This window comes from Oncorhynchus gorbuscha, linkage group LG16, assembly GCF_021184085.1.
Source record: "Oncorhynchus gorbuscha isolate QuinsamMale2020 ecotype Even-year linkage group LG16, OgorEven_v1.0, whole genome shotgun sequence".
Lineage (NCBI taxonomy): Eukaryota > Metazoa > Chordata > Actinopteri > Salmoniformes > Salmonidae > Oncorhynchus > Oncorhynchus gorbuscha.
The window spans coordinates 29,781,565-29,800,459 of NC_060188.1; the positions used below are offsets into that span (position 1 = coordinate 29,781,565).

Here is an 18,895-nt window from a genome sequence, read left to right on the forward strand (position 1 = left end):
CCCATCATTGTGAGGTATTGTTTGTTTTGTGACACACTTCTAGTCGGTGCTCTGTTTTTACCCTATAATTTACTCCTCCCATGTCTGATAGTTTTCGTCTGCCTCACTAACGACGCCTGTACCTTAGCCTATTGGAGTTCCTGTTATCAACCTATTGCCTGATCTCCTGGATAACGTTAATAGCCTTTTACCTGCCCGTCCTGTTGCCTTTTTGGACCCCCTGTGTATATGACCTTCTGCCTCACCTTGGACCCAACTACCTACCCCTTCCTGTGACCCTTTACAATAAACACCTGCTGGGCTCTGCGCTAGAAACCAGCTCTCTGTCTCCCATCAAGTTCATTACAATGATTAATGTTAATTAATTAATTCATTCATTCACATCATGTGACACAGCAGGGTTCAACTCATGTTTCAGCTTGATAATGCACGGGCCCTTGTTGCAAGGATCTGTGCACAATTCCTGGAAGCTGAAAATGTCCTCGTTCTTCCATGGCCTGCATACTCACCAGACCTGACACCCATTGAGCATGTTTGGGATGCTCTGAATCAACGTGAATGACATGTTCCAGTTCCCGCCAGTATCCAGTAGCTTCGCGCAGCCATTGTTGAGGAGTGGGACAACATTCCAGAGGTCACAATCAACAGCCTGATCAATTCTATGTGAAGGATATGTGTCGTGCTGCATGAGGCAAATGGTGGTCCCACCAGATACTGACTGGTTTTCTGATCCATGCCCCTACTTTTCTTTAACCCTTGTGTGGTGTTCGGGTCTGTGGGACCCATTTTCAATGTTTATTAAAATAAAAATTATACTATTTTATCCTGAGACTCATTGGCCTTGGCTAATTTCTGTGAAGAACATGTAAAATAACACATTTTGATTGAGTGCCCACTGTGCACCCCCCTACACACACACACACATATATATATATATATATATATATATATATATATATATATATAGGGTAACAAAAGTGTGTGTGTAGGTGAAAACAAGTAAAAATTAAACTAAAAGTTTTGATGTGTGCGTTCACTCTGTCTTCCTCCTCCCTGTGCCTGCTGTTTCAACATAGCAACAAGAACCTGTCTCCCTGCCTCTCCCTGCCTCCTGCTTTTCTCGCACTCTTTACCCTTTGTAGTGTGTGAAACTACACAATGTCTCACGGGAACCTGCACAATGTTATTACAATACATTATTTCAATACATTGTAAAATAATGCAGTATTTTCCCACACTCTACCCCAGCCAGGTGCAAATTGGGGGAGGGACACAACAAATAAATAGCTTTGCATGTGTGGCTCCTTACTACAATCAATCAGTATGGCAAACATAATCTCTGCTCAGAGGGCCTTAGAATTTGTTTTGCAGAGTGGGAAACTAGTGTGGAAGGAGCGTCTTCCACTTTGGAAGAAGAAGAATTTTCCAAATACGAGGATCATGTCTCTGTCAATTCGAAGTCTTACAGTGAGTTGGAAGAAGAGGATGAGATTGACCCTCAGCCAGCCCTAGGACCAGCCGTCAGCAGCCAGCCCCAGGACCAGCCCATCAGCTACCAGCTCATCAGTAGCTTGCAGGCGGAGAATGTTATAAGGATGCAATCAGGGCCGATGTGGATGGTGGTTACTCCTGTGCAGGACAAAAAGTCTTCTTTTGAACTGTTCATCCCAGACACTATCCGGAAAATCATTCTGGACCGCACTCATTTGGAGGGAAGGCAAGTTTTGGAGAGAGATGGAAGGAGATGGACCAAACTAATTGACATACTTTGGGGTTTATATTCTTGCTGGTGTTTTCAGATCCAATGGGGGAATCCACAGAATCTCTCGGAAATGTTTCTGGAAATCTTCCACATTATTTCCAGGATTATCTGCTTCGATAACCGAGACACCAGACCAGCTCCGCAGCAGAGAGACAAGCTCGCTGCAATCAGGTCAGTGTGGGACAATTGGGTTGACCGCCTTCCCCTGTTTTATAACCCTGGGCCCAACGTTACTGTTGATGAGCAGCTTATGCCATTTAGAGACAGCTGCCTCTTCAGGCAGTACATACCATCTAAACCCGCAAAATATCGAATCAAGATCTCGGCTGCCTGTGATGCTGCTTCATCATATGAGTGGAACTTGCAAGATTATATGGAGAACCCAGCTGGAGGAGTCCCTGAGAAGAACCAAGGGATACGGGTTGTCCTGGACGTGACACAGGGACTCCGTGGCCACAACATCACATGCAATAACTGTTTTTACTTAGCACAAGATGGGACAGGAGCTCCTCAAGAGGAAGCTGACGATGGTAGGAACAGTATGACAAAAAGCCAGTTCTCCCACCTCAGCTGATGAATACACAGAAGAGACCTATCAATTCCTCTAAGTTTGTGTTCACGTCAGACACATCGCTAATGTCCTACGTGCCAAAGAAAGGCAGAAATGTGATAAACATGAATACACTGCATAGGGATGGGAGAATCTGTGACCAGGAACATCAAAATCCAGAAATCATAATGGATTACAATGCCACAAAAGGAGGCGTGGACAATTTAGACAAGCTGGTGATTAGCTACAGCTGCAAAAGAAGAACCCCCGCGCTGGCCACTTGTGATATTCTTCAACATTTGGCGTACAATGAGTTTGTCATCTGGATGGCATTGAACCCAGATTAGAACAGAGGGAAGCTCCAGAGGAGATGGCTCTTTCTCCAGAGGAGGCAACATATCCCAAGTACCCCAGCTTCTGCAGCCGTCGTGAGGAAGATTCAGGTGGAGGATGCTGGTGCCCCATTTGCCCGGCCCATAGAACCAACAACTCCAATACCAGAAGTAAGTGTGAGTGATGATGTTGTGTGTGTGTGTCTGACTCTCCTGCCTTAGCCTGCTGTAACTATATATGTGAGTGAGTGAGATGTTAGTCAAATTCCTCAACTAAGTGTTTTCATCATTCTATATTGCAGCCGTTAGCAACAAGAAGAAGCGCTGCGATGTGTGTGGACCCAAGAAGGACAGGAAGACACAGTACACATGCATCAAGTGCAAGAAATACATTTGCAACACACACACACAGTAAAACTCTGTCCCTCATGTGGTGTGTAGATCGGCCTTAATTTGTGTTCAATAGGGCAATTTATATAATTTCCATAAAATACGTAAAATTTGCCTTTCCAATTTGTTCAATTCAAAGCAACAAACATCGATAGTGATGAAAACCCTGTTTCTTTTATGTTTGTTCAAGATAAACATGATTTATTCCACCAATGTCTTGATTATCTAATAAAACAAATCGTGCTGTTATTGCTGAATGTGATCTACCAGGGATAAATGGCAAATTTGAACCATATATGCTGTCTTTGTTTGTAATTGATATAAGTCAACTGTCACGGTCGTCCTCCTCTTCATCTGAAGACGAGAGGCGAGATGGTTCGGAGGACCAAAATGTGGCGTGGTAGGTGTTCATCATTAATTTTAATAAAGAAAACACTGAACACTGAAACACTATACAAAAACAGTAAACAAAATAACATCCGTGAAGCTAATGTGAACTGCGCTGAAACAAGCCATCAACATAGACAATCACCCACAAACAAACAGTGCAACCCAGGCTACCGAAGTATGATTCTCAATCAGAGACAACTAATGACACCTGCCTCTGATTGAGAACCATACTAGGCCGAAACATAGAAATACCCAAATCATAGAAAAACAAACATAGACTGCCCACCCCAACTCATGCCCTGACCATACTAAATAATGACAAAAAAAGGAAATAAAGGTCAGAACGTGACATCAACATCTAAGTATTGAGTAATTTTACCTAAATTGTTATGGCTGTATTGTTTAAAAAAAACAATAGCGTTGTGGGGCCATCAGACTCGCAAACGTTGGGTGAATAACAAAAACACCACACAGGGGTTAAAATATCTGTATTCCCAGTGATGTGAAATCCATAGATTAGGGCCTAATTCATTCATTAATTTCAATTGACTGTTTTCCTTAGATAAACTCTAACTCAGTAAAATCTTAGAAATTGTTGCATTTTTTGTTCAGTGTCATAAAGGAATTTCATGCATCTACTATCGCATTTGCAGACAAATGCAATATATGCTACTATTGCTAATGTGATGAGTAGATTTCAGTCATAATTTAGGTTAATCACATAACTCGATCACTGTAAGCAAAACAGATCATTCTGAACAATGCATTTCTGAGCGCGTAATGACATAGTGTAGGATTAAACAGAGATGTTTCTTCTCCTTTCTTGGCCTTTTTCTAAACACATTTTATGCAATTCTAATACACTTTATATGACTGGAGGAATAAGCAACATATATTTTTCAATACGACAAAAATTAGTAGCCTACTCTGCTGACACTCACAAACAGATGAGTAAAAACAACTATCAACTATGTAACTATCTAATCTAGGCCTAGAAAAAGGAGAGTCACAAATTCTACAATATGACATCCATCTAGCCTGGAGGAGGGAATTAGTCTCCCCAAATGTTTGGGGATCCCATGATAAAGGCAAGTGAATGTGGTGCACTCATTGGGGATATGGTTGAAATGCTCTCCTCTGGTGCCAATAAGAGGCTACTGTTTACTCAAATGGGACGTGAGAAGACAAATTAGAGCCTTTTCTTCTCAGCAATAGCCATCTGCTTTCTAAACTATGTTTTTCCCGTGATTGTATTTTGAAATATTGAGATCGGCCTAAGCCTACTAAACTTCTTTCCACGGACTGCTGCAACTCAACAATCAACTATTTTGTAGGCTATTTTCCGCCTGCTGGCCAAATTACTAATTGCAAAAAAAACAGCTCATTTTTAAAAGAAGCTAATGAATCTCTATGGTCAAATCATATGGTGTAGTATTTGTAATGTTATTTATTTCTGTATAAGGCACAAGTAATTATATAGCTAATTTTGGAAATGTCATTCTATTGACATTAGGCAAAGCGTATCTTCCCCTAGTCTACCGGATGCGCCGCTTATGCCGACATCAATGTATAAGTAGCAGGTGCATAAAACTGGCTGTGAGGCTTATGAGGCCGAGTTCAAATGCCGACATCAATGTATAAGTAGCAGGTGCATAAAACTGGCTGTGAGGCTTATGAGGCCGAGTTCAAATGCCGACATCAATGTATAAGTAGCAGGTGCATAAAACTGGCTGTGAGGCTTATGAGGCCGAGTTCAAATGCCGACATCAATGTATAAGTAGCAGGTGCATAAAACTGGCTGTGAGGCTTACGAGGCCGAGTTCAAATGCCGACATCAATGTATAAGTAGCAGGTGCATAAAACTGGCTGTGAGGCTTACGAGGCCGAGTTCAAATGCCGACATCAACGTATAAGTAGCAGGTGCATAAAACTGGCTGTGAGGCTTATGAGGCCGAGTTCAAATGCCGACATCAATGTATAAGTAGCAGGTGCATAAAACTGGCTGTGAGGCTTACGAGGCCGAGTTCAAATGCCGACATCAATGTATAAGTAGCAGGTGCATAAAACTGGCTGTGAGGCTTACGAGGCCGAGTTCAAATGCCGACATCAATGTATAAGTAGCAGGTGCATAAAACTGGCTGTGAGGCTTACGAGGCCGAGTTCAAATGCCGACATCAATGTATAAGTAGCAGGTGCATAAAACTGGCTGTGAGGCTTACGAGGCCGAGTTCAAATGCCGACATCAATGTATAAGTAGCAGGTGCATAAAACTGGCTGTGAGGCTTACGAGGCCGAGTTCAAATGCCGACATCAATGTATAAGTAGCAGGTGCATAAAACTGGCTGTGAGGCTTACGAGGCCGAGTTCAAATGCCGACATCAATGTATAAGTAGCAGGTGCATAAAACTGGCTGTGAGGCTTACGAGGCCGAGTTCAAATGCCGACATCAATGTATAAGTAGCAGGTGCATAAAACTGGCTGTGAGGCTTACGAGGCCGAGTTCAAATGCCGACATCAAATCGGCAAACTGCCTAAATAGGTTGACCTCAAGCAAGCTGTTGGGTACTGTCTCTGCTCAATGCTGAGAGAAAGGCACACAGGCCCTCCGAGCTAATTGCTGCGTAGTCCTAAAGCCAGCCCATAGATACTCGAAACAGACGTTGCATTTTAATGGCGGGTTTTAATGATTTTAGTCAACTTTTTTTGTAGCCTACTTTGAACTTTTTGTTCTTAAAGCTATACCCAACTGACACACCTGCCTGTGCTACAGCATTGTCCTAAGCAGAGACATTAACATAATCATCTTCATCATCTTCACTGTTAATTTTCTCATGAGACCCCCCACTAACACCATTTCTTTGAGTGTTTCCGTCCTCGTTGTCATAGACATCCTCTGATTTTCCATAGCTGAGCCCTTTTTCCTTCTCATTTTTCTTTGCACCCTCCAGACCTCTCTGGTAACAGACGTTTTCAACATTAGCATAGTCCTTTCCCTCTTCGTTGTCCTCCCCTCTGTTGTGTCTGTTGTCAAGACCTGTTGCATAACAGTTCGCTCATGAATATTCGTAACGGCAAACTCAAGGGGGGGAAAAGCCTTACAAAGAAAATTATTTCAAAAGTATTTCGGCCGAATTTGAGATGCTGCTTAACTTGTCAGGCTCAAGGCATAAATCAAGTTCATATTCAGCCTTTGAGTTTACAGTATAGTGACATCACTTACATTCTCTCTGGCCAGCCTCTGTAGATGGCTTTCTGTTCATCCTCCTCCTCCAGCGGACTAGACAGATGACTAGAAGAAGCAGAATTAGCAGTCCTACCCCACCAGTCCCTCCAGAGACAATGATGGGGACCATGAACGCTGAAGAAAATGTAGGTATTTTAAGGTTTAGATCTACAGATCAAGACTTGTAGATGGCAAATTCATAGGATATAAAAACAAACAAAAAAAGTGACATGAAGGATTATAAATCTTACAATACTATGATTCTTCTCTCACAATTTTAAATGTGATTTTTTTTAGCATGTTTTACTTTACCTCTAATGGTGACAGCTAGTTCACTATTAGCCGACCTGAATGACCAGTTAGAGATGTTGACTCCATAGCTGCAGCTGTAGTTCCCCTGGTCTGTATACTCTGCAACAGGGAAGTGGAAGGAGGCAGAGTGGTTGACTGCTGGCTTAGTTTCAGTCCTGTTGGACCCAGAGAAGTCCAGATAGAAGAGGCCTCCAGGATACTGTGGCTGAATGGAGCAGGTGATGGAGAAGCTGTGTCCCCTAACCACCTCTGGCCCCTGTGGTTCCCAAAACATCCCTCCATTTGGAGGACTGAGAGAGATGTTGGGCTGTAGCAGGACCACTGGGAAGAAAGTAAACAGCAATTTGAAAGTCATGTGATTCCATATTCACACCTTCTGACTAAGAAATATGTGTGTGATGGACAAGGTAATCAGTCTCTCGTCCCTATCAAGGCTCTGAATTTTATATATATACAGTGAGCTCCAAAAGTTTTGGGACAGTGACAAATGTTTTGGCTTTGTACTCCAGCACTTTGGATTTGAAATGATACAATGAATATGAGGTTAAAGTGCAGACTGTCCACTTTAACTTGAGGGTTTATTCATCCATATCGGGTGAACAGTTTAGAAATGACAGCACTTCTGTACAACGTCCCCATTTTAGGGGACCAAAGGTATTGGGACAAATTCACCTACAATTAAAGTCAAAAGCTTTACAACACTTACCCATTCAAGGTTCTCTTCATTTTTACTATTTTCGACATTGTAGAATAGTGAATATGTCAAAACTATGAAATAACACATGAAATCATGTAGTAACCAAAAAAGTGTTAAACAAATCAAAATGTATTTTATATTTGAAATTCTTCAAAGTAGCCACCCTTTGCCTTGATGACAGCTTTGCACACGCTTGGCATTCTCTCAACCAGCTTCATGAGGTTGTCATCTGGAATACACTTAAATTAACAGGTGTGCCGTGTTCAGTTAATTTGTGTAATTTCTTTCCTTCTTAATGCGTTTGAGCCAATGAGTTCTGTTGTGACAAGGTAGGGGGGTATACAGAAGATAGCCCAATCTGGTAAAAGACCAAGTCCGTATTATGTCAAGAACAGCTCAAATAACCAAAGAGAAACAACAGTCCATCATTACTTTAAGACTTTTCATTTTCCATTTGTTTTGTCTTTGTTTTCTACACACCTGGTTTCAATTCCCCCATTACATGTTCATTATTTAACCCTCTGGTTTCCCCCATGTTTATGTGCGGGTTTGTTCTATTGTTCAGGCTGTTACTGACGGACGATATTTTGTTGCCGGGTTTTGTTATTACGCCCGATTATTTCGTGGTACCGGTATTTTTCCCGCACCGTAGTATTGTGTTTATACTGGTATTTTTCCCGCACCGTAGTATTGTGTTTATACTTGTGTTGTCTTGTATTAAATACCTTGTCCACACATCTCAGCTCTCCTGCACCTGACTCCTTTCACCAGTTACCCACAGCCGTGACAATAAGCAAATAGGTGAACTGTGATATGACTAAAGAGTTAATCAGGGTGATTTTTCCACAAATAGACAGGTATTTTCCTTTCCATGGTAACAAGATCTTATCCATTTTCGCTAACTTTATATAAAATGTATTGGAGTGAGATAATTTCTTTCTTTCGGGATATGTATACCGAGTACGTCCACATCCCCGTCAGACCATTTTATTGGTAAACTACATGGTAATGTAAAAGTTGTATTTTTTTGTGATCCAATATGTAATATGAACATTTGGTTTTAATCCAGGGAGGTTAGCAAAAGTATCTAGATCCCCCTTTGAGGCTGTGGAGGGATTCTAATTGTGGGTTTAAAAGAACATATGAATCATCAGCGTACAATGACACCTTTGTCTTTAAGCCACGGCTATCTAATCCATTAATATTAATGTTAGATCCTATTTTAACAGCTAACATTTCAATGGCAATAATAAATACATGTCGATAGTGGACAACCTTGTTTTATTCCTCTTGACAGTTTAAAACTTTCTGAGATGTAGCCATAATTGACTATTTTACACCTAGGGTTACTACTATACATAACTTTAACCCATTTTATAAGCGATTCTCCAAAATTTGAATATTCTAGGCATTTATATATACAATCCAATCGTACTTTATCAAAAGCCTTTTCAAAATCAGCTATGAAAACCATGACTGGTTTCCCCAATATTTCATAGTATTCTATTGTTTCCAGTGCTTGTCTTACATTATCTCCAATGATTCGTCCATGAAAAAAAAATGTTTCTGATTAGGATGAATAATATCTGACAATAACTTCTTAATTCTATGCACCAAGCATTTAGCTAGAATTTTTGGTGTAAGAGGCCTCCAATTTTTTAAATGGACTGGATCTATATATATATATATATATTTACATTTACATTTAAGTCATTTAGCAGACGCTCTTATCCAGAGCGACTTACAAATTGGTGCATTCACCTTATGACATCCAGTGGAACAGTCACTTTACAATAGTGCATCTAAATCTTAAAGGGGGGGGGGAATACTTATCCTATCCTAGGTATTCCTTAAAGAGGTGGGGTTTCAGGTGTCTCCGGAAGGTGGTGATTGACTCCGCTGTATATATATATATACAGTGGGGAGAACAAGTATTTGATAAACTGACGATTTTGCAGGTTTTCCTACTTACAAAGCATGTAGAGGTCTGTAATTTTTATCATAGGTACACTTCAACTGTGAGAGATGGAATCTAAAACAAAAATCCAGAAAATCACATTGTATGATTTTTAAGTAATTAATGTCATGCAATAAAATGCAAATTAATTACTTAAAAATCATACAATGGGATTTATGTTATGGCTTTGTGCCATAACTACTCTTTGGAGGCTTCGTGCCATGGATCATCACTGGAGGCTTCTTGCCATGGATCATCACTGGAGGCTTCTTGCCATGGATCATCACTGGAGGCTTCGTGCCATGGATCATAATATAATAATAATAATTATTATTATTATTATTGTGGTCCTTCTGTAGCTCAGTTGGTAGAGCATGGCGCTTGTAACGCCAGGGTAGTGGGTTCGATTCCCGGGACCACCCATACGTAGAATGTATGCACACATGACGGTAAGTCGCTTTGGATAAAAGCGTCCGCTAAATGGCATATATTATTATTATTATTATGGATCATCACTGGAGGCTTCTTGCCATGGATCATCACTGGAGGCTTCTTGCAATGCATCCTCACTGGAGGTTTCGTGCCATGGATCATCACTGGAGGCTTCGTGCCATGGCACATCACTGTATGCTTCTTGCCATGGATCACTGGAGTGGAGAGACACACGGGAGGCCTCGCTCTGGGAGCAGGCACAGGACTCACCAGGCTGGGGAGACATACAGGAGGCTTAGTTCTTGGCAGAGGCACCGGATGAACTGGGCCGTGGAGGCGACTGGCGGTCTCGAGCGCAGAGCTGGCACAACCCGTTCTGGCTGAATGCCCACTTCCACCCGGCAAATGCGGGACGCTGGCACAGAGCACACTGGCCTGTGAATGCTCACTCGAGACACCATGCGCATCACCCCATAGCACGGTGCCTGACTAGTCACATGCTCGCCACGTTAAGCACTTTCTTGCTGCCTCCACCTTCCTCTCTGCTTCCAGCTGCTCCCACGACAGGCGATCCTTTCCCGCCAGGATCTCCTACCATGTCCAGGATCACTTGCCATTTAGGATGTCCTCCCATGTCCAGTCCTCCTGAACACGCTGCTCCTCCTTACCACGCTGCTTGGTCCGTTTGTGGTGAGAAGTTCTGTCACGGCCGTTGAAAGAACTGGACCAAGGTGCAGCGTGGTGGGCGTACATATTCTTTCATTTAGAAAAGACGCAGAACAAAACAATAAACACTACAAAACAAACCGTGGCGCTAGAGGCTGTGCCATAAACAAAGTCAATTTCCCACAAAGACAGGTTGGAAAAGGGCTACCTAAATATATGTTTGTAAACGTACCATTAAAAAGTAACATGATGAATGAGTGTCTATGTAGCTGTACCACGATATTTGCATTGCTAATAAATACACCTCCAATTCCACCCGCCAAAATCCCTACTCATCCAGAGTTGGGTTGTCATCCCAATGCCCGGCAGACCAACCCCCGGATCCCACAGCCCCAGAGAGACTGGGACCTATATCCTTCGAAAAGAGCACAGTGCCACCCGCAGAAGAGAGGCAGATCAACCGCCAAACGCATTTCCATCGCCCTCACCTCGATTTCTATTATATATAGCCATCAAAAAATCTCTATATATTTTGAAATCCTGTTTCTTATTTTCCATAATTATCTATTAATAGTTGTAGTAATTTATGCAAAGGATTTTTTACCTCTCACCAGTCTCACCATTACCAAAATGACAGTATGGCAAGCAGTTATTATATTAGCAAACAATTATTGTGAATCATCCTGTATTGTCTCTAACATCTTTTACTCCCTCGCAAGAGTTGTGGGATACATACTCACACACTCAACCCCTTTCCCCCACAACAACCATAGACTCAGATTCTCAGCAGTTGCACCATCCCAGAGCCCAAATCAAGAAAGGTCTTGATTTGCAAATGCATATACAGTTGCAGCTGTATGAGAAGGCCTGCAAAATTGTGCAAAACAAATGGGCAGAAATGGGGAGATTTGATTAATCATTGTCACATCCTAGATGATGGAGGTCAGACATACCCTCTTTCCCATGTAACACCCACAACATGGTCCCCTGTAGTGACCATTTCCCAAACATCTCCATGCAGTCAGACCTTTGATTTTGTGCCACCAGGGCCACAATAATACGCCCAATAGAAATGAATGGTAAGTGCATTGTGTCATTTTGGATATACCTTTATTTGAAATAAGAATAGAATATGTTTCTAAACACTTCTACATTAATGTTCTACCATGTTTACGGATAGTCCTGAATAAATTGTGAATAATGATGAGTGAGAAAGTTAGACACAAATATCATACCCCACATAATCATCTGAAACACAAACAAAACAAACAGCAAATGCATCCAAAAAGTTTGTGGAGTCACAAGCGCGATGTAATCATTGCATGCTAGGAATACGGGACCAAATACTCAACTTTTGATTACTTTAATACACATCCTGTATAAGTGAATTTGTCCCAATACTTTTGGTCCCGTAAAATGCGTGGACGAGATCCAAAAAGTACTGTAATTTCTAAATGGTTCCCTGATATGAATAAACATACCCTCAAATGAAAGCTGACAGTCTGCACATTCACCTCAGTCATTGTATCATTTCAAATATAAAGTGCTGGAATACAGAACCAAAACAAAATATTTGTCACTGTCCCAATACTTTTGGAGCTCACTGTAGATTAAGCAACACTTGTTTCCCAACTACCACCTCACCTTTAGTAACGTTGCTGTAAGGGGAGCTGATGGCTTGGCTGTTGGAGATGGTTCTGTAGAGACAGCGGTAACTGCCCTGGTGTGAAGCATCCATCTTAAACTTTGTTAAAGTAGCCCTGGGCTGTGAGGATCCAACGGTCACGGTCATGATGGAGTCTCCATTCAGATAGAAGATGAACTCCACAGCATTACAGAGGATACGGGATGGAAGAGTGCAGGTGAGTTGGATCTCCTCTCCTTGCAATAAGGCAGAATATGATTGGTTTGTGGAGAGTGAAGGCGTCTGCAAGACAACACCTGTTGGTCAAAGACATGTAGTTTAGTTAGGCAACAGTAATCACAACCTATCTACTGTGTCTTCATACTGTATTAGACACCTGCTCTGATCTAGGCTGCCCCCATCTGGTCACATAGCACCAAGTCTGGAATGGGTTAAGATTCTTTGTGCAACAGTCTCCACTAGGTGGCAGAGCAGGCTATAATACTGCGGTAATATGCTTTTTAGGATGAGACATTTTTGCACAATTCAAACCATTCAAACCAAAACTCAAGTCTAGACAAGGAGAAGAGACTCCCTTACCTGAACAAATAACACCTGCGTCGTTACCATGATGACAGTTGTGTGTTCCTCCTGTGTGTGGGCACTGTGTGATGGAGCACTCACTGCCAGAGCAGCCAACATCATCCTGCCAGATGGGCCCACTGCCCTGACCAAAGTAAGCCCTCTCTGGGGCACTAACAGCTCTCCCACAGCCAAGCTGTCTGCATGCCACAGCAGAGTCATTCAAATCCCATATGTCATCACACACGGTTCGCCAGTGACCAATTTGATAGACCTCCACCCTCCCAGAGCAGAGGTCACTCCCATTGACCAGTCTGATATTATGTTTAACTAGGAATTAAAGAAACATTTTAAACATTTGACAATGTGGGAGAAAATAAATGCATTTCAGTATATTCAACTAAATCATTGCCAAGTTGACACACGTATAATCATTGTATTTGGACTTTCATTAACCACAACAGCAACACAGAGGGACTTTTACCTGAGCAGACAACTTTGGCATCTTGAGACTGTAAACAGTCATGGTGTTTCAATCCTCCATGTGAGCATTCTGTGAGGGAGCTCTCACTGCCTTTACACCCAACATCATCCAGCCAAGTCGGCCTGCCACCACTACCCTGACCTAAGTGGACACTACTTTGGACACTCACAGCCCTCCCACAGCCCAGCTGGCCACACACCACATTGGCATCGTCGATGTCCCACTTCTGACCACACACTCTTCCCCACTGGCCCTCATAAAGAATCTCCACTGTCCCAGAGCAGCGACTAGTGCCATTGACCAGCCTGATCTCTTCACCAGCTCACAAAGAGGAAAAGAGATGATAGGAAAAATTATGAATGATTAATAAGCAAATATGCAATTTAACACTGCCAGTTGTCAAAAGTGTTCTATTAAAATTGGTTTCAAATGTGTTAATTAACCTTTTTGGACTTTAACAGCACCTTTGAGACTTGTGTTCACATATATATTTTTATTTAATTAGGCAAGTCAGGTAAGAACAAATCCTTACTTACAATGACAGCCTAGGAACGGTGGGTTAACTGCCTTGTTCAGGAGCAGAATTACATATTTTTACCTTGTCAGCTCGGGGATTCGATCGAGCAAGCTGTCGGTTACTGGCCCAACGCTTTAACCACTAAGATACGAGTCAGACCGAAATGCAGCGTGTAGACAGGTACAATCACCCACGAAATACAACGCGCACTCAGGCTGCCTAAATACGGTTCCCAATCCGAGACAACTAGAATCAGCTGACTCCAATTAGGAATCGCCTCAGGCAGCCAAGCCTAACTAGACACACCCCTAATAATACACACTCCCAATTAATACAAACCCTAATACGAAATACAACATATAAACCCATGTCCCACCCTGGCCTACCCAAACATATAACAAAAACACAAGATACAATGACCAAGGCGTGACACCCACAGGAATACTTACCAGCCAATGAAGATTTGACCATTTGATGAGCTGTTGGGGAGAAACACAGACAACCAAAACATTTAAATTAAACACACATTTACTGAGGTTGCCATTTGTAAATGGATAACAGCTTATCATAATGTCAATTAAAAAATCCTACATTTTTTATATGTAAGTTTTCTCACCCTTTATGAATTGTTATTGCTATATTTGTAAATGTTAGTAAGCTGTATATAGACAGTTATTTACATATTTATAAACTATTTTAAACATAAAACAGGCAAGCAAACATTATTTGCATATGCTGTTGTGGTATTTACACCATCTGTAAAGCCAGATAGTTGGGTCTATATCGAGTTCAAGGATTTCCTTTATGAAACTGCCCTGAAACTGTCATGAAACTGCCCTGAAACTGTCCTGAAACTGCCCTGTGTCTCATGTACATTAGTGAACTTGTCGTGGTTGACATTTGCCCGACTCTCACAGACTTCTGTTTAGTATACAGATAAAAGAATGTATGTATGTTTCACACAAAATGGCCTAATTCCTTTGTTTAAAAATCAGCTAGTCCTGCTTTCTGCTAAATGCTATTAATGACTCTCAATACTTTATTTTGTGAAATTGTTTCTCCACTTGATGTTGACTTATGTTATTTCCTGATATAAAATGTCAGCAGTGTTGAGGAAGCTACTCTGAAAATATAGTTTAGCTTGCTACCAGCTACTTCACACTGGAGTAAAAAAATTCAGCTACACTATAGCTACCTGTGAGGATTGATGCTGGAGGCACGAAGCAGGTACAGGGAGAACATTTAATAAATAACGGACAAGTGACAAGAAACATGACAGGAACAGCGTCTGGACAGGAGACAAAATAACGACATCAATGCCAACACAGAGAATAAACACAGGAAGCAGACAGATAAAGGAGAGCCAATGAAATAATGATGGAGTTCAGGTGGGTCCAATAAGGCTTAGGTGCGCGTAATGAAGGGGACAGGTGTGCGTAATGATAGGCAGTCTGGCGCCCTCGAGCCCAGGAAAGGGAGAGCGGGAGCAGGCATGACAGCTACCATTGGGAGAATCAATTTTACAGACTCGGTCAGGGACAGGTTGAAAAAGTCAGTGAAGACAATTGCCAGTTGGTCAGCGCATACTCGGAGTACACGTCCTGGTAATCCATCTAGCCCTTGGGCCTTATGAATGTTGACCTGTTTAAAGGGTTTAGTCACATCGGCAACGGAGAGCGCAATCACACAGTTGTTTGGAACAGCTGACGCTCTCATGCATGCTTCAGTGTTGCTTGCCTCGAAGCGAGCATAGAAGTAATTTAGCTCATCTGGTAGGCTCGTGTCACTGGGCAGTTTTCGCCTGTGCTTCCCTTTGTAGTCTGCAATAGTTTGCAAGCCCTGCCACATCCGACGAGCATCTGAGCCGGTCTAGTATGATTCAATCTTAGTGCTGCATTGACGCTTTGCCTGTTTGATGGTACGTCGGAGGGTATAGTGGGATTTCTTATCAGCTTCCGAGTTTGAGTCCCACTCCTTGAAAGCGGCAGCTATACCCTTTAGCTCAGATATTGCGTGGAATCCATGGCATCTGGTTGGGGCATGTACGTACAGTCACTGTGGGGACAACGTCATCAATGCACTTATTGATGAAGCCAGTGACTGATGTGGTGTACTCCTCAATACCATCGGAAGAATCCCGGATCATATTCCAGTCTGTGCTATTTGACCACTTCTTTATTGACAGAGTCACTGGTGCTTCCTGTCTCCCACTCACTCTCGTCATTCTTAGCCTCTTATCCTGCTGGACCTCTCAAGCTGGACCTTTCTCGAGGAGAGAGAAAAACCTCCATCCTTAGTAGGCAGACCACAGGTCCTGGACCTTCGCCTTTAATGGAAAGAACTGGTGAAATGGGAAATATCACATTTACATAAGTATTCAGCCCCTTTACTTAGTACTTTGTTGAAGCATCGTTGGCAGCGATTACAGCCTCGAGTCTTCTTGGGTATGACGCAACAAACTTGGTACCCCTGTATTTGAGGAGTTTCTCCCATTCTTCTCTGCAGATCCTCTCAATCTCTGCCAGGTTGTTTGGGGAGTGTCGCTGCAGAGCTATTTTCAGATCTCTCCAGAGATGTTTGATCGGGCTCTGGCTGGGCCAATCAAGAACATTCAGAGACTCGTCTCAAAGCCACACCTGCATTGTCTTGGCTGTGTGGTTAGGGTTGTTTGTCCTTTTGGAAGGTGAACCTTCACCCCAGTCCAAGGTCCTGAGTGCTCTGGAGCAGGTTTTCATCAAGGATCTCTCTGTACTTTGTTCCGTTCATCTTTACGTTGATCCTGACTAGTCACCCAGTCCCTGCCGCTGAAAAAAATCCCTGCAGCATAATGCTGCCATCACCATAGGGAGGGTGCCAGGTTTCCTCCAGACGTGACGATAGGCATTCAGACCAAAGAGTTCAATCTTGGTTTTATCAGACCAGAGAATCTTGTTTCTCATAGTCTTGGAGTCCCTTAGGTGCCTTCTGGCAAACTCCAAGCGGGATGTCATGTGCCTTTTACTGAAGAGTGGCTTCCTTCTGGCCACTCTACCATAAAGGCCTGATTGTTGGAGTGCTGCATAGATGGTTGTACTTCTGGAAGGTTCTCCCATCTCCACAGAGGAACTCTGGAGCTCTGTGAGAGTTAGCATTGGGTTCTTGGTTACCTCCCTGAGTTTGGCTCTAGGAAGTGTTTTAGTGGTTCTAAACTTTTTCCGTTTAAGAATTATGGAGTCCCTGTGTTCTTGGGGACCTTCAATTCTGCAGAAATGTTTTGGTACGTTTCCCCAGATCTGTGCCTCGACACAATCCTGACTAGGAGCTGTACGGACAATTCCTTCTACCTCATGTTTTGGTGTTTGCTCTGACATGCACTGTCAACTGTAGGACCTTATATAGACAGGGGTGTGCCTTTCCAAATCATGTCCAATTAATTGACTTTCCCACAAGTGGACTCAAATCAAGTTCTAGATACATCTCAAGGATGATCAATGGAAACAGGATGCACCTGAGCTCAATTTAGAATCTTATAGCAAAGGTTCTGAATACTTATGTAAATAAGGTATCGTTTTTTTATTTTTATATAAATTTGCAGAAATTCTAAAACCTGTTTTCACTTTTTCAATATAGTGTATACTGTGTAGATTGATGAGGAAAATGTTTTATTTAATACATTTTAGAATAAGCCTGTAACGTAACAAAAGGTGGAAAAGGGGAAGGGGTCTGAAAACTTTCCCAGTCATTCAATTAACTGGTAAATGTACAAAAATTTAATTCTAATCGAATTCCAATTCAAAACAGTCCAAACACTTAAATTCCAATTCTAAAACTTGAAGATTGAATTAATTTCAAAATTTCAACAATGTAAATTCTCCACTTCATGAGTTAATTCAAGAATTGAAATTGACCCCAACCCTATGCCTGTTTAACTTTGGTTTGTCATTTCAAATAAAAGTGTGACTTGAAAGACGATTCTAGACCATTAATAAATATGTAAACTATGATATCACTAGGGAATTAATCAGTGTAATATTTTGCGTAGATGGACCGGAGTTATCCTCTCTGCAGTTTCAAGATCCTATTTTGCTACATTTTCTATCAAAGTTAATAATTGCAAAATTGCTCAACTTTTACAGTATAGGTCCACAAAGCACAAATATATTTAACTTTGAAGTCACAGTTGTGTGAGCCAAGAAAGCAGACATGAGAACTGGAAATTAATCCTTTGTTATAGGTCAGTTTGATTTTGTGACTGTCTACCAAGTCGCTCATGAGCAATATCATCAATTCATGGAGACCAAAATCCACAAATTTAGCACGTTAAAATTCCATTGCAGTCATAAGAATATCCAGTACATAAATCATAGCATTGAAACAAGGCTAAGATAGAAAGGAACACTATAATACTGCACTTGGATATAGCAGAAGTCACAGAGACAACAGATACCAATCTATATATAGAGTCTATTCTTATTCACGTGAGGCACTTGAAAGACCTTCCTTTATGGCAACTTAGTTATTGTAATACACAAAGACTCACCTAATGCCATAAAGAGTAGAATTGTCACCATCTTGATCCTTGTAATGTCCTCCAATATCAGGTATGATTCTCACCAATACATGGCAGTAAATTGCAATTTTTACCCCAGATTTAACTATTTTCGAGTTACAATACAATGGACTCAACTATTAATACAACCAAAATTCTGCTGAACCAAAATTGAGAGTTAAATTACCATGGTCTGGCAATGCTACATCCATGTGAAAAAGATCAATGTGTGATCTTCTACACACTTTCAGAGTCACACAGCCACAAAACAGGAAATCCTGGCCCACTACTGTATTTAGTCTCTGGTCTGGCCACCAATTCCACTAAACTGAGCTCAACACTGAGCTCAAAGCCACAAACATCATTTTTTTCCTTTTTTTTTTACAAATAATATGAAACCCATAAAACACGAAAATTAACTGAGGGGCCAATAAGAAATGCACAGAAAG

At 41.7% G+C, this 18,895-nt stretch overlaps 1 protein-coding gene across 1 annotated transcript; it reads right to left on the reverse strand.

The window, feature by feature from the left end:
• Positions 1–3,663: 3,663 nt before the first annotated feature.
• Positions 3,664–18,673, reverse strand: LOC124000813 (antigen WC1.1-like). The gene is made up of 8 exons (XM_046307438.1): positions 18,438–18,673; positions 14,368–14,397; positions 13,402–13,722; positions 12,936–13,247; positions 12,356–12,652; positions 6,960–7,280; positions 6,645–6,782; positions 3,664–6,458 (listed from the first exon to the last, which is right to left on the reverse strand). The coding sequence occupies exons 1-8, from the start codon at positions 18,466–18,468 to the stop codon at positions 6,202–6,204; spliced, it is 1,707 nt and encodes a 568-aa protein (XP_046163394.1). The 5' UTR covers positions 18,469–18,673; the 3' UTR covers positions 3,664–6,201.
• Between the last annotated feature and the right edge of the window lie 222 nt (positions 18,674–18,895).

Coding starts and splice junctions, on each gene's coding strand:
- LOC124000813 (XM_046307438.1), bottom strand. CDS start 18,468: ATGGTGACAATTCTACTCTTTATGGCATTAG. Junction 14,398..18,437: donor TCTACTCTTTATGGCATTAG/GTGAGTCTTTGT, acceptor TCTCCCCAACAG/CTCATCAAATGGTCAAATCT. Junction 6,783..6,959: donor ACTAGCTGTCACCATTAGAG/GTAAAGTAAAAC, acceptor CATTTTCTTCAG/CGTTCATGGTCCCCATCATT.